The sequence below is a fragment of the Salarias fasciatus genome, assembly GCF_902148845.1.
Source record: "Salarias fasciatus chromosome 7 unlocalized genomic scaffold, fSalaFa1.1 super_scaffold_4, whole genome shotgun sequence".
Taxonomy (NCBI): domain Eukaryota; kingdom Metazoa; phylum Chordata; class Actinopteri; order Blenniiformes; family Blenniidae; genus Salarias; species Salarias fasciatus.
In genome coordinates this window covers 18,154,642-18,169,144 of record NW_021941229.1, presented here as the reverse complement: position 1 = coordinate 18,169,144, position 14,503 = coordinate 18,154,642, and the positions used below count along the sequence as shown (strand labels likewise).

The 14,503-nt window shown below is 42.7% G+C and overlaps 1 protein-coding gene across 2 annotated transcripts in view; it reads right to left on the bottom strand.

The window, feature by feature from the left end:
- Window positions 1–13,209, bottom strand: part of pappaa (pregnancy-associated plasma protein A, pappalysin 1a) — a 92,287-nt gene extending 79,078 nt beyond the window's left edge. For both annotated transcript variants that reach the window (XM_030084476.1, XM_030084477.1), the window contains exons 1-2: window positions 12,819–13,209; window positions 6,029–7,136 (exon numbers count right to left, since the gene is read on the bottom strand). In XM_030084476.1, coding sequence (XP_029940336.1) covers window positions 6,029–7,136; window positions 12,819–13,209 — 1,499 coding nt within the window. The remainder of the gene's footprint in view (window positions 1–6,028; window positions 7,137–12,818) is intronic.
- Window positions 13,210–14,503: the final 1,294 nt, after the last annotated feature.

Below are 14,503 nucleotides of genomic sequence, written 5' to 3'. Positions count from 1 at the left end.
GCATGTTGTGCACACTGAGGTTAGGATAACAAACATGTACTACAACTGAGTCTCTATAGGAAGCATTTCCTCAAACGCAGAGGTGTGGTGAGCTGTTTGAATCATGGTCTTCTCAGCCTCACACACCTAATGAGTTAGTTCGAGATAGAATAAACTACATATGTAAACATCTACCATATCCAAGATTTTAGGCGAACACAATGACAGAACAACAGAGGCCGATATCTGGGGACAGCCAATATGCTACTGATGTAATGTTACAAGTGAAGATTTAGACTAATTAACATGATCACATACAGAATCAGGGCTATATATATCTGCTTTAAGATCCATATTAAAGGAGTTTAAATAGTGTGGGAGTGAACCCTCCGTCACAGAAAAAAAAAAACATTACACTCAGGCCAGGTAGTGGGGTTTTTTTTTTTTTATTATTGAAAACCTTACTTTCATATGACTTTCACATTAAAATATTGAGAAAGGCTGTTGTTGAACAAAGCATAACTCTTCTCCTTTCAATTAAAATTATCAACAAAGTCATTGTACAAACTAATAAGTGTAGTAAGGTTTGTGCTTTTAAAAAATATATTCCTAATACCACATCCAGTAAATTAAAATCTCAAAATGTGTTTTAAAAGATAATAATGAATAGTTGTACCCACTACCTATTACTTTTTACTGTTTCTCAATAAAACATTGAAAACATACATAAAAATAAACAATGCTGGGAAAAGGTATCATTTATTACACTTTTTTTATTCTATTGACCTCACACTTTCAAAACTATTGCTATAAAACATACAATTTCTATAAAGTTTCAACATCAAAAATTCATAACCTCATAAAGATCTATTTGTGCCTGTAAAATTTCTCCTTTTCTTCAGCCAATCTTTTTTTTTTTCCGACAATCACATTTTGTAACAGTAAATACCATTCTTTGTTTGCTTCTTAACATCCATATGCCATTTGTCCCACTTAACTGAACTCAGGTAAATATAAAGATAAAAGCAAAAATTTCAAAGCCTTTTCCTTTGTGAAGCACACATTCAGGAGTGTGCTATTTATATTGACTCTACCACTCAATGGCCTACTCAAAATAAGGTATATTTACACGATGTTTTGACGCACTCTGAAGTCGCGTGGCAGTGTAGAGTTGCAGTGGATGAAGACACTCGTTTATTTTTAACTCATATCATTGATAGCTAAGGTGCAATTTCACTATCGTGTTTATAGCCATTAAATATTTTCTGACAAACTGTATTTTCAACCGATTCTTCTGTGTTTCCAGCTGAATTACGGCAGAGGATTTGATTGCCACTGGAAGAGGTACCGTGTGAGACTACGCCAGTTTATAGACTCGTATTTATTCACTGTATGAGATAAATTATAATTGGCCTTGCTGTTATTTTTTTTTTTTTTTATTAAACCATTTCAGGTTTAATGCTTATTAGACCATTTTACAGTCCATGGTGTCTAGACTAGAACGTTCAGCTACGTTATTAGACTGACATAATCTCCTCTGATCGTGACATTTTAAAATGTACGAAATGAGTCATAAAATGTGGCCATATGCACCCACGCGCGCTCCTTTCCTCCAATTTTGGTCATAACTTAAATACTGTGCGCTAGAAATGCAACCTCTGCACCAAACGCTGCCGTAGCGCGAGAAAGCAATTTAAAAGTCACTAAAGATCTGTGTTTGGCAGCGAGACCAGCGAGATACTTTTCCACCAAGACAAATCTACTATAGTTTCCATCAATGTCTACATGAAGCAAGACAACGTGTTTCATAACATCTCTTCAACATTTGCCGCCTAAGTCTGCCTGATGCCTCAAATCATAAGAAAGATAAGGAGTTGCTTAGAGAAGATTCAGTGTTCCCTCAAAACAGACGTTTCAAATAAAAGGGCAGCGCATGCTTTCTTCAAAGCCACTGGAGAGCAACATAGGGCACTTGCTGAGGCCTGGTCTATGGAGAGGGATGGAGAGACAGAGCGAAAGAACAGATGATATAAGGACCCTCTTCCTCATAATTTCAGGAATTTCATTATTTCCTTAGAAAATATTTGTCCAGAGTTTTTTGGACATGCATGAGGGAGGAAGGGTTCAGAAGGGTTTGGTGCTCAAATGATTGACTCAGCGAAGAAAAGAGCAACAATTCTACTGTTGGGTTAAAAAATTTATAGAATATTGATTTTCAGAGCACCCTGAGTCCTGTAACATGCAGGGGTGGAATCAAATCAAAACCAAACTGTTCTATTTAAGAAAAGGGGCTAGTGTGCGTTCTGTGTTTCTGCATGTCAATGTTCATCTGTGCGTGTTTCTGATTCCACACGGTCTCTAAAGACATGGTGGTGAAGATCTGGTGGAGGTTTTGGGAAGCTGCCACTGCAGGAAATCCGTACCCAATGACTTCACCATAAGGGTGTTTGTAGTCAGAACAGTTTGGACCTTTTAGACATTTCTGTCTTTCTATCTGTCTATTCGCATCTTACTCAAACCTCCCTGCCAACAACTCTTTACCCCGCTTTACCCCATACACGAGGCTCGTTCTCTCAACACACACACACATAGACACACACACACAAAAATCAACTATTTCCCCATCCCATAGCCCCTGTTCTCCACTCTTGCCTCTCATCATGATTTTTTTTTTTTTTTTTTTAGCAAAGATGAGCCACTAGGGAAGGACAGGATTTTCCATGCATTTAACCACACCACTTTTCAGACATGTCCTGGGAAAACAACATTGCAAAAATTCACAGACAGGGCACAAATAAAGAAAATTGAGCAAAGGAAGAAGCGAAAGGTAAGGTGAAAGCACAAATTCAAGTCTTTCTATAATCAGTCATCACTGCAGGCATCTGTTGCAGAGGAGATCAGGGGGTACACAAGGCAGTCCAAACTGTCGTGTTAACGCGTTTATATCTGATACATACTAAATGGGGGATTACGACTTCATCCATTTACATCCATGTATAATTCATATAAGCCCATAAATTTGACTCATATAGATATGTCTTGGGCAGCAAAGTGTGAAAGCCAGGGTGAGCTGGCGAGGCAGTGACGGTCTCATGGCCAAGAACACTTTTTTTGAAATTGGAGTGGGGGCGGTGAGGGGGGGGCTTAGCTCCTCTGTCATCAGGTCGGTCAACACCACAGCCCCTAAACCCATCATTCATCTCAGGCTTTATTACTATACTTGCACTCTCCTCTTTAACCTTCCAGCTTAGTCCTTTGATTATTATTCCCTTCTAAGGAAGACATGTGGAGAAGAACTTCCATGAATTTTGCCGACGCACAATTTGGAGACATATAAATGGCCAATCAGATGTTTCAAATGCATCCAAACCGAAAAGTAAAAGTACGAAGTTGAGCATTAGGTGTAAAAAAAAAAAAAGTATGAACCTCTTCATCAGCACCCTCCTTCCCTTCTGAACCACAGTTACCTTGCCAATGTAGAATCAGCCGAATTCCCTCATGTGTCATATTTTCAAAAGACCTCCAACAGTATCTCGATAAATATTATCTTGTCAAAGCCAGATGCAACTACCCCGCATTCCTACACTGGCCCAAGTTAAGTCCCCCCTCCTCTACATTCCCATCAATCCCCTGGTTTTGCAAAAACTTTGAGTCGAGACTCCTACCAGCCCCCATGAGAGCACAGGTGAAACCTTGACAACAGGTGTTTTTATAAGTGTGCTACAGCTTTAAAGGGGAAGTACAAAGTCCTGGTATTTACGCCCAAGCACTCCATTATGTTTTATGGGATGGGGGCTTAAGGTTTAGACGACCAACTGTAAAACACCCAAGTCAAGGGCCCTGGAGATTAGCTCCCCACAATGAGTTAGAATACAGCAGGGAGAGGGAGTGAATGAAAGACATAAGGTGGTCCATCCATTAAGCTGCCACAGTGAGAGGTATTGACTCAGGAGGAGGAGGAGGAGAGAAACGGAGGCCGAAGGAAAACAGATGACCTATTAGCCCTTGACAATGCCAAGCCTGTGAAAACAATGCAAAATATTTTCTTCGCCAAAAGTTGAGAAAAAGAAAAAGTGGGGGAGTTATTATCAATGGTATTTTCAGAAAAGAGACTGCTTCAATCCCACAGAGCTGCTTGTGTCCCGTGTTTGCCAGATTTTTTGAAAACACTACACCTAAGTGGTAACAGGCGCAAATGCTGCAAAAATAAATGCGGGACCTCACAACCATTGTTCCCTTGCATACGCGGTACATTGTTCATCCAGAATTCCATAATTAAGGAGGAATGTCAAACTGTTTGTAGTGCAGCTCTCTGCACGGCTCTCCAGACATACCATAATCAAAGCAAAATAAGCAACCACTTGAGCAGATTAGATCTATTTTTTAGACATATTTGTATTTTTTTTTTTCAATTCGTTCCATTCTTCTCCTCTATCTGGTGCACTCAATTTGCAAACCGGTCACTCAAATGGCCCAAAGGATGAATCAAACATCGCATTGGCAAGCCTTTTGCCGTTGGTTTAAAATAGTTAGGCCCCGCTTGATGAATGAGTTCCGAACGATGACTAAGTTGGAAAGGATGTGGTGGGAACTGAGATATGGAAGCAAAGGCAAGCCCACCTGCTTTTCCCCTCTGATGTTGTTAATTAGATGTCATTATTTAGCTATTTAGCAGTCATTTTAAACAACGGGACAGTGCCAAACAGACAGCGCTTCCAGCTTCAACCGTGATCGAAAACAGCTTTGTCTCCTTGATTCATGCTATCATAAAGACCCAAACAATCCCACACACAAGGTCTACCAGCTCCTCTCCCTTTCACTTGTCCTCACATGACAGTGGCAGCGAATACCGACAAACATTGGTCATTTCTGTCTCTTTTTTTCTGGTGCAGGCATAAAGACCTCCTGCATTGTCCACAAAAATGTCTCACTCTACTGTGTTGAGTTTCAGCGTACCAAGAAACAAACAATCCAGCTATTGGAGGTCTGGCATAAACCTTGTTACAGAAAATTCCAAAGATTTGCTCTGTTTGCCAGCTTTTACTCATCATCTACCAACCACAGTGAGGTTACCGCAAAAACAAAAAATTTTCATGCATTTACAGAGTTCTCTGTGTTCTTCTCGAGTTACCATAGAAAAATACAAAAAAAAAAAAAAAAAGAAATAAAAACCCAGTCTTATATAGTACGCCTGCAGCTCAACGGAAGTTTGTAACACTGGTTCATTTACATGTAAGTGAAGAGAAATTTTCTTTACTGCTTTTCTTGGAAAATCCTTTCAGGCACCCATGCTTACAGGCTAATTTAGCAGCCCAGGACACATGCAAGAGGGGTCTGTCTTTGAAATGATTTCCTTTGCTAAGGGGGGAAAAAAAAGCAAAACAAAACTATACTGCACTTTCTTTTTGACCTCTAATTGCCCTCGTGCTCTGTTTAGAACGTCACTCTTTCCAAACCAACTCCCCTCTCCAATCAAGGCAGCTTAATTAAGACCACTGGGTATAGGAGAGACAGAGTAGAAAAAGGTGGGAAGAATTGTTGAAAACTGGAAACAAAAATGAATGGTTCAGCTTTGTGCGTTTGCTACCGGGAAAGTCATCCGGTTGCATTTGTTTTGCCCTGCTTAAGTGTGGAACACTGATTGAACCAGGCCAAGTCTAGATTGGACTAGCTGCCCCCGGAGGATTTCCCGGGCCACACAGGCTGGGAGTTGAGTTACACTCAGCCTCAGCCGAAATGCCTAGGAAACAGTAGGACTAGACATAAAAAAAAAAACCTTCCGTCGGGGACACATGTATGGAAAGAAAGGCTGTTTGATTTACTCAAGCCATGTGAGGCTATAGCTTGGAGTAGATTTCCTTAAATAGTCCAATCATGTCAGCTAGAAAAAAAGATTCAAATTAAACACAGATTGCTGTTGAGTCTTTATGGCTGATGTTGTACAACAATGCCGTATGTCTACGAAAAAATTTAAAAAGAGATTTATAAATGTTAAAAAAAATAAAAGAAAAAACATGAAACATGCAAAATGAAAGGGGAATCATCTTACCTGTGTGAAGAGGAGCGGTTGAAGCACGTCTTGGTAACATCCGTCACGTTGGGGTTACAACAGTCGCCGAGATCGTAGGAGAAATTTTCCCAGTTACACTCGGGATCACACACACCATTGCCCTGTTTATGTTCGGGGCAGTTGCTTCGATACCCTGACATACAGTCACCTGCGTCATAGCCAGTCAGTGGATGGTTGCACTCTGGGTCACAGACTTCATCACCAACTTTGCTGATGTCGCAGTTAGCAAGAATCAAACGGTTGCGTAGGGACGAGTTGGTCACATTGTGAATGCTGAGCTCCCAGGTGATGTTGTAGGGGCTGAAGGCATCATTGAGCTGCTGGTGCTGCAGGCTGATCTGGTGGTCTGACACAGTTGGCCTTGTCCTTGCATCATTCCAAATATTTATGACGCGATATTGAACTTTCTTGGGCCGCCGGAAGGTCCAAAGCTGGTTGTAGTTTTTAATGACCTCAACGTTGTCGCAGACAGTTTGACCACACGCTGGAGGCTCCAGGGTTGTGTCCAGTAATCCCTCGGCATTTCTCAGTCCTCCATCACCTCCGAGAAATCCCAGTCGCCCGCCTCCTCCTTGGTCAGGCTGGGGAAAGCTACCGTCTTTTACAGTCAACCACTTACGGCCCGGGTGCTCGAATGTTTCACGGATGACCAGTTGAGGTAGATCTTGCGGGTCTTCGTGGCCTTGCATATCCCTGATAATATGCCGCTGCCCTCGGGCCTCCCTCCAAAGACCCACCCTTTCCACTGCCCCTCTGTAATTATGATTCAGTGCATTTCCTCCGATCATCAGCACTTTGCACTTTTTGGTCAAATGGCTGAAGACGTCGCCCGATTGCTCCCGACTAACGCCAACTTGAGCGCCGTTGACGAAAAGCTTCATGTAGATGCCGTCGTATGTGATCGCCACATGTGCCCATTGGTTGGGTACGTAATGAGCATTGGAGTGGATGGAGGTCACTTTGTGGGCACGGTCAGTTTTAAGGGAGAAGAAGAAGCGGGGTTCACGGTTCCCATGTTCACTCACCGCCTGGATGCCAAGCAGCCAGCCTCGATCGCTGGAGGCATAGAAGCATTTGTCATACAGACCTGTGGACAAAATGAACAAAGTCAGTTTTCACAGCATGTCATCATTCCCAGTTTTTAGTATTGACAGGTAAAAATGTAAGCACAGCATTTTTTTAGAGGCCTATCAAGGATGCATGAAAACAATTTTAAACATTTTTATTTTTTTGCTGTTTCTAACAACGATCATGTATAAATTATTATAAAGCAGTCAAGCCAACTTATTTCATTTCCATTTAACCTTTAATTAATCAGGTATGCCCTTAAAATAAAAGCCCCTGAAGAGGCCTGTGACATAAATTTATGATAGATACAGCAATTGCATTACATTATATACTTTTAATTATTTAGCTTAAAGGGAAACTCTAAGCATGGGTGAGAAAAGGGATTCCATGTGCCTAAGATACTTTCTTTCTACATCCAAAAGTGTCTTGTTAAAGAATGTGAGTTGAAGTGCATGTTACGTTAAGGGAGACCCCATGGAAATCTCCATGTATAGGCTTTAGTGAACACTGAGCACATTTAAAGTTGTTCGTGTAAATGCCTCTTGCCAGTGGGGTAGCCAGAAAAGACTAGTTTTCTGCTAAAGCCTTGTTTTTGTAGAGGTACCAAAACACCTTTTTCCTGTTTCACTTGGACTGTGCATGTCAGCTTCAGCATGGTAATGTGTTTTCACTTCTTAGGGGATCTCTGAATGCTAACTGTTTGTTTGTTCAGCGCTTGTCAAAGTACGTGCGCGCTGGCACACACGTTCATATATGTGCATGTGTGCTTGCTTATTGCACATTCATGACTTTGCGTATGTATCCAAACAATTTAGGCAAAAAGCATGCAAAGATTCCAAAGTGCCTTCAAATACCAAACAAGTTCCATTTCAGCATGTGGAAAACTGCTCATTCACAGGTGATAAAGCTGGACTCTACTCTTCTCACTTCTAGTGCTGCTCGCGTCAGGGTAGCACTCCATGTGCTTTCGGAGCAAAAACATATATCTACAAAGAGACGATCTGTGCCCAGAACACTGTCATCATTGGTATGAAAAGCCTTTCGTCGTTTCCAGTGGGATGTGTGCATCAGAATCCTGCGCATACCCCTTTACAGCTGCCTCTGCTGCATTTATTATGGTCTGAAAGCTGATTGCTACAGTGATGATCACAACTCTGGCTCAACACACTTGTCCACTTGGATGCCTTTGTTCCAAATCGATTAGGCTACCTGAGCCTGCAGTAAGTGGCTGGATAATGGTAATTGCGCAGACATCTTGCTAACTTTGACCTGCGTCTAATTAGATGCACACTGCAGTGTGCATTCATTAACTTGGTATTTCAATGGACTAATGTTCAAAGAGTGAGGGTTGGGTTCAGCATCAAGGTCAGTCCTTCACTGGATGACGTTTTCAGGCTTTCCACTACACTGGAAGGAAAAAGCCTTCCATCTGTCAGCTAGTGCACTCAAGGCTAAAAGGTGTGCTAAAATGCTCGTAGGGCTCCTAGTGTAAACAGCTGTCATAATTCTGCCATGCTCAATTAATCTAACACGCTACACTTTTCCAGACCCAACACTGTGACCGCTGGGACTCACACAAACACACCCACACACACACACACACACACACACACACATACACACATGCACATACTTACGCCAAGGTGCATATATACATTTTCATGAACAAATACACACACACCCATTCGCGCAGACAAACCGAAACACTGAAGTTCAGGTTTGTGTTCGGGCAGAAACGCAGCAGACAAAGGGATTTGCATGTGCAACGGTCTAGCACTGTTCCTTTCGGGTTCAAAAGCAACCTTCCTCGCACTTGCCATTTGTCTTCCTCTATGAAAACACACTCAGAGGAAAAAAAAAAGAAAAAGAAAAAGAAAAAGTTTAAAAACACATACACACTCAAAGAAAAATGTCACAAGGGCTTGATAAAAAGCAGGGAGGAAGGGAACAATGAAGACTCCGTTTACTTTTGAACTGTTCTGGCTCTGAAAGGTCAAAGAAAGGCGCTTTTCATAGTCACACCAAAGTGACCGCCAGAAATTTCCCCGGAGGAGACAATGGAAAAACCCATCGATATTTCACAAACAAACCTGATGAACATAACAACGGCATTAATTATAAGAAATGTCACCAGGCCACTTTAAAACACTTGACTTCAAACATCTGACTTGACTGCCCAATATCACTATGAATCAACCAACTAAATGCTGGTTTTAATGAGTCATAAAGGATCTGCCAATGGCTGCTCATAAACCTGTTTTTCAATGTGAGGTGGCAAAGACTAAAACCACCTTTTTCTCTGCTGGTACTTGTAAAAACATTACCATTAAATCTGAGAATATTGCTTGGTATTTAGTATTCCTATTCAGGGGCACAGTGGAGTTGCTGAGGATAAGCATTAAGCAGAGTCTTCAGTAAATCTTTTATATTCCAGTCATTTGTGTAGTTGTTAGTTATAATCTGTATAAAATGTTGCACGTCCTGCTTATATATTTGACTTTAATGAAATAAGTCTGTGACCTTTCTCTTAGTCATCCATAAAAAACCCCAAGATGAGCCAAAATATTTCAACAATTGTCATACGAACCACTCCAATAAGCAAAAATGCCCCCCAAAAAACACAATCCACCCTCTGCATATAATTGTCTTGTCTCCATTTCTCCTCTGATTTATTTTCCTCTTCCTATATTGCGAGACAACCCCACATGACCTGGATGCGGGGGATAATCGGACACAGCAAAGTTTGCGTAACATTTGGACACAGAACTTGATGTTCTGATTGTGAGATTGCAGGCGTCACCGTGGACGGGTGGGGGTGTGCATGTGTCAGGTGAGGTTGTGTCAGACGGTTTGGTTTTTAAGTCTGGGATCCATTCGGACCACGTGCGCCTCTCCAACTTGGAAAAAGGGCAACAATATGACAGCCCTGTTTTCTGCAGGAGCCTTCTGGGTCAACTGAGGCCTGGAAAATGCACAGGCATGTCCAAGGTACCCATGGTTTCCTCGAAAAACATCCATCCGTTTTCTATACTGCCTTATTCAGCTTATGACTGCGGGGCACTTGAGTCAATACCAGCTGACTAAAGCAGGGACCCCAGATTGCACATAGATCATCAATGCATCAAAGACAATCTCAAACACTCACTCTCACATTTACATCCAATCTAGAGTCATCAAATAACCTTGAATTGCATGTTTTTGCACAATGGGAAGAAACCGGAGTACCAGGGGAAAACCATATGCGTGATAACTATGTTTTCGGTGTTTATGTTTCATCTATGAGAAGTTGAAAGAATAAGAATAAACGGCACTCATGGAAAATTGTCCTGTTTCTTAGAAAAATAAAAATAAACAAGCTTTACTTTGTCAAATCAAAAAAAATTGGATAAATGCAGGAATATTTGCCAGCAAATTGAAGCTTTCCCTTATACCATATTGATTTAATTTTAGGAAGCTGCATCTGTTTTTCCTAAATTGGGATGTTTGGTCCAACAACCCAGTAGGGAGTGAGCGCTCAAAATTACACATCAAAACTGGACTATACTTGAATGCAAACGTGGGACCCTAGTTCTTATTCATCAGGCATTCTTAATTAGGACATTAAAACTGAAAAGCAGCACCTCATGAAATAACAGATTAGAGCTGAAAGAAAGAATGCATGAAGAACACCAAACGAGATAAAGAGAAATGACCAAAACAACACAGTAAGGAGAGCAGAGAAAAAAAAAAAACAACTGCTGCAAACAACACTGCTGGGATCAAAACAAGGGGATGGAGCATTTTTAGAGGCACTGGGATTTTCTGAGGTCTGAATTGGATTTAAAAGATTAGGCTCAAGTGAATTTGTTTGATCGTCATATTTGTTGTCTTTACATTCATTCCCTGCGACACTGATGGGAGGAAATCTTGAATAAGAATCAAATAAGATTATGCAAGAGCACTAATCTTCCAGAGGCAGCGCGAGGAAGGGTCCTGACCACAACAACAACAACAACACCTTTGGAAAATGTGATCCCATAAGACACGTGAAAAGCTGGACTGTTCATCTGTTGCGGGGATTGAGTCTGACATGTGTTTATTCAACTGTGCGGTCACCGGAGCTTGTCGTTTGTGTTGTTGTCGTACTAGATCGCGTTATATTGTACAGATGTTTCTGTTATTGTGTCCATCCTTTGAATTTTTAAGAGTCACTCAGGTCACGACAGACCCTCTCACCCCCATCTCCTCCTGTCTGAGACTCTTACAAGGGATTGGCTTTGCAGAGCGTGTCCGGCTGCCAACTGGCGAGCACTACCTCAAAGAGCACTGTATCTGGACACACACGCATACAAGTGATTATTTATGTGTGTGGAGGGATGGGGCAGTTTTCAGAGACTCCGGCAGATAGAAAAACACCGAAACAAGTAAATCGACTTATATTGTTAAGCAAAGTCCCCCCAAAACGTGGAGGCTGGCATACAAGAAGCGAGTACAACTGAGTTCAATTCAGTTCAAAGGCAGGCATCTAAAGTAGTGTAGTAAGCAATGGGTAGTGTATGCAACGCTCCCTATCGGCAAGAAAAAGCAACAAACAAGCAGGGGAGGCATCTCGTAGTGTAATGCACAAAAAGGCGCTATTGGTCAAAACGCATGATGCAGTTTTGACGCCTTTCTGGAGCTCCTTTTACGCATGGCTGCAGATCGGGCAGGACAAAAAAGCAGTGCGCATAGACGCCAAAGTCTCCAGCCTTCCTGGGGGATGGAGTGAGCGTGCATGTGGCTCAGACAGAGTCGCATCACCACTATATCTGATTGCGCCTTCAATTAGGAAGCCGCCACCGGCGGCGGCGGCGGCGACTGAGAAGCGTCTGCGTTTTGGAGGGACTGAACCGAGCGCCATTGAAAAGCGCACAAACACAAGCAGCACATTTCCGCGCGAGAGGGGAAACCCTGGATCTCTCCTGTCTCGTAACTCCAGTAGCCAATCCAAAGGTGTCGATTTTTTTTTTTTTTTTTTTTTTTTTAAGGAAGGGGGATTTGGGAGGGTGGGGGGGGGGCACTCAGCTCGCGACTTGAGCTGCGAGCTTTGAGCGCCTCCACATATACAGCGGATCTCTCTCTCTCTCTCCCGCTTTTTGTGCCTGACGTGACGTGCTCGCGCACAAAGTTTTGGCCATTACATCATAGCTTTAAAATAGCCAAGTCGGTTCAGAGAAATTACATTTTACGCACGGTGACATCAGCTGCCGTTCAAGTGATGCAGGAGCCTTCATCCGCTGCCCACATCCCCCACTTAGATGATGTGATTAGAACTCAGATGGATCGTCTTTATAAAAAGTGTGTGGATGAATTAAACCGGCACGTGAATATTTCCATTTATTTTATGCGCAGCGATCATCTCTTCCCCCCTTCCCTGCAAGGTGGCAAACTTAAATGTGATCAAAATCTTCAGTGACCCTATGGTTGCACTACCTAAAATATCCGCTGTACTTTTCAGAGCATTACATCATTGTCTAGTCTGATAGATGAACTCGTTTTCAACTCGTTGAAACTGCATGTTGCTTTGTTTGACACACTGCACATCACTGACATGAAATAATGAACGGATTATTGTTGTTTTTTATTCATGCTTTGGCTCTCGTTATCTCCCCCATTCTGGAGTTAGACTAATAAAAGGAGTTTGTGTTGACAAAAAGGATGGAGGATGCACAGATCTTCCTACCTGCAATCACTGTGGGCGATCGTTGACCTCCCTCCGGTTTGATCCACATCTCTAGAGTGAAATTCCCCCTGGGTATCTCCACGCCGGGCTTCAGCCGGAGCTGGTCTCCCCTGCCGGTAAAATAGACAGCTTTCCCCCGGTCTGGAGAGTTTTCCTCCGCATGAGAGGAGCGCCGGCGCTGGCGGAGCACCCGCCGCTCCAAGCCGGGCAAAGAGCGTTTGCCCCGGGGCAGACGTGTGGCACAAGCCCCTGGGATGGTGGCTTTCGCCTCCCTAATGCGCACCAACTCCCTCTTGGATCTCCCCTTTCTCCGGACTGTCCCGCACTCTGATCCAAAACACAAGATTAGAATAACCAGGCAAGACACCCAGGGTGATGTCCAAAGTTTCATTTTTCGGTAGAGGAAATGGCAAAAAAAAAAAAAAAAAAAAAAAAAAAAGAAAAAAAAATATTTGAAATAGGAGAGGAAAAATGAAAAATAAAAATAAAAGAAACAACGGAATAAGTAGAAAAAAATATGTCCACAATGTTCTTCTCTTTGGGATCTTCTCGAGTTTTTTCCTTCTCTCTTTTTACAGCGGTAGAATGTCAAAGCGTAGAAACTGTCTAAATAAACCCATAAAGCTATGCTGTTTTTCCCTCTTTATTATGCTAAGCCACGACCCCCTCTCTTAAGCAAAACTACTCTGGAGACATTCAGGGGACACAGGAATATTTGATTCATGTATGTGTTCCACGGTGCCTTTTCAATGGGTCCCATTTAGCCAAAGGGATGACTAATAAGTAATCAATCAAGAGGGGGGTCCGGCCGATGCCCCCCTCATCCCCTCTGGACGGTAGGAGTTACTCGCAGAAATCCACAGTTGTCCGCCAGGCTCTTGTCATTACCTTGCTGTTGTTTCCTTTATCCTACCCGTAAAACAGCATAAGAAATGGCACACAGCCTATTAAATTCCAAAGAAAAGTGACAGCAAACCGACCTCTCATATTTATTACAGAGAGCAAGAGGTGAGCTGTGATCCAGAATAAAATCCAAAAAACTTGCCTCTCTCTTTTTTTTCTCTCTCCCCCCTCTCTCTCTCTCTCTCTTTCTCTCTCTCTCTCTCTCTCTCTCTCTCCCTCTCTCCCTCTTTTTTTTTTTTCCTTTTTTCTTTAGCCCTGTGTGCCTGCACAAAAGTTGAAAATGCACTCTAATATCTGGAGAGGCGAGAGACGGGCAGAGGGACAGGGCGCTGCAGAAGTAAGCATCGCGGTCCTCATTGATTGCCTGGAGCAGCAGACACACACACACACACTTGGAGAAGTCGGAGCTCGGCGTCCCCCCCCCCCCCCCCTCCACCTCCACCCCCCACCCCCCTCCACCCCCCCTTCAGAGGCAGTTACTCTCAAAGTCTTTTAAAGAACAAGTCATGTTTCAAATGTTCCGGGGCTGTGCGTGCGTGTGTGAGAGCGAGTGTGTGTGCGTGGTTTTTTTTTTTTTTTTTTCATAGTGGGGAAGTCACACACACAGGTAGGCAACTCTCGCTGACGGTAATTCTCTCCATGGCACGCAGTGATAGGATGATGGTGTTTGCGGGAGTTTGGAAGCCGTATATGTGTATCCCTCTAGCGGTTACTGTTTAAAACAATCCCACACTTCCACGAGTCCACAACACAGGACCATAAGCAGGCAAGTCTGGAGTCAT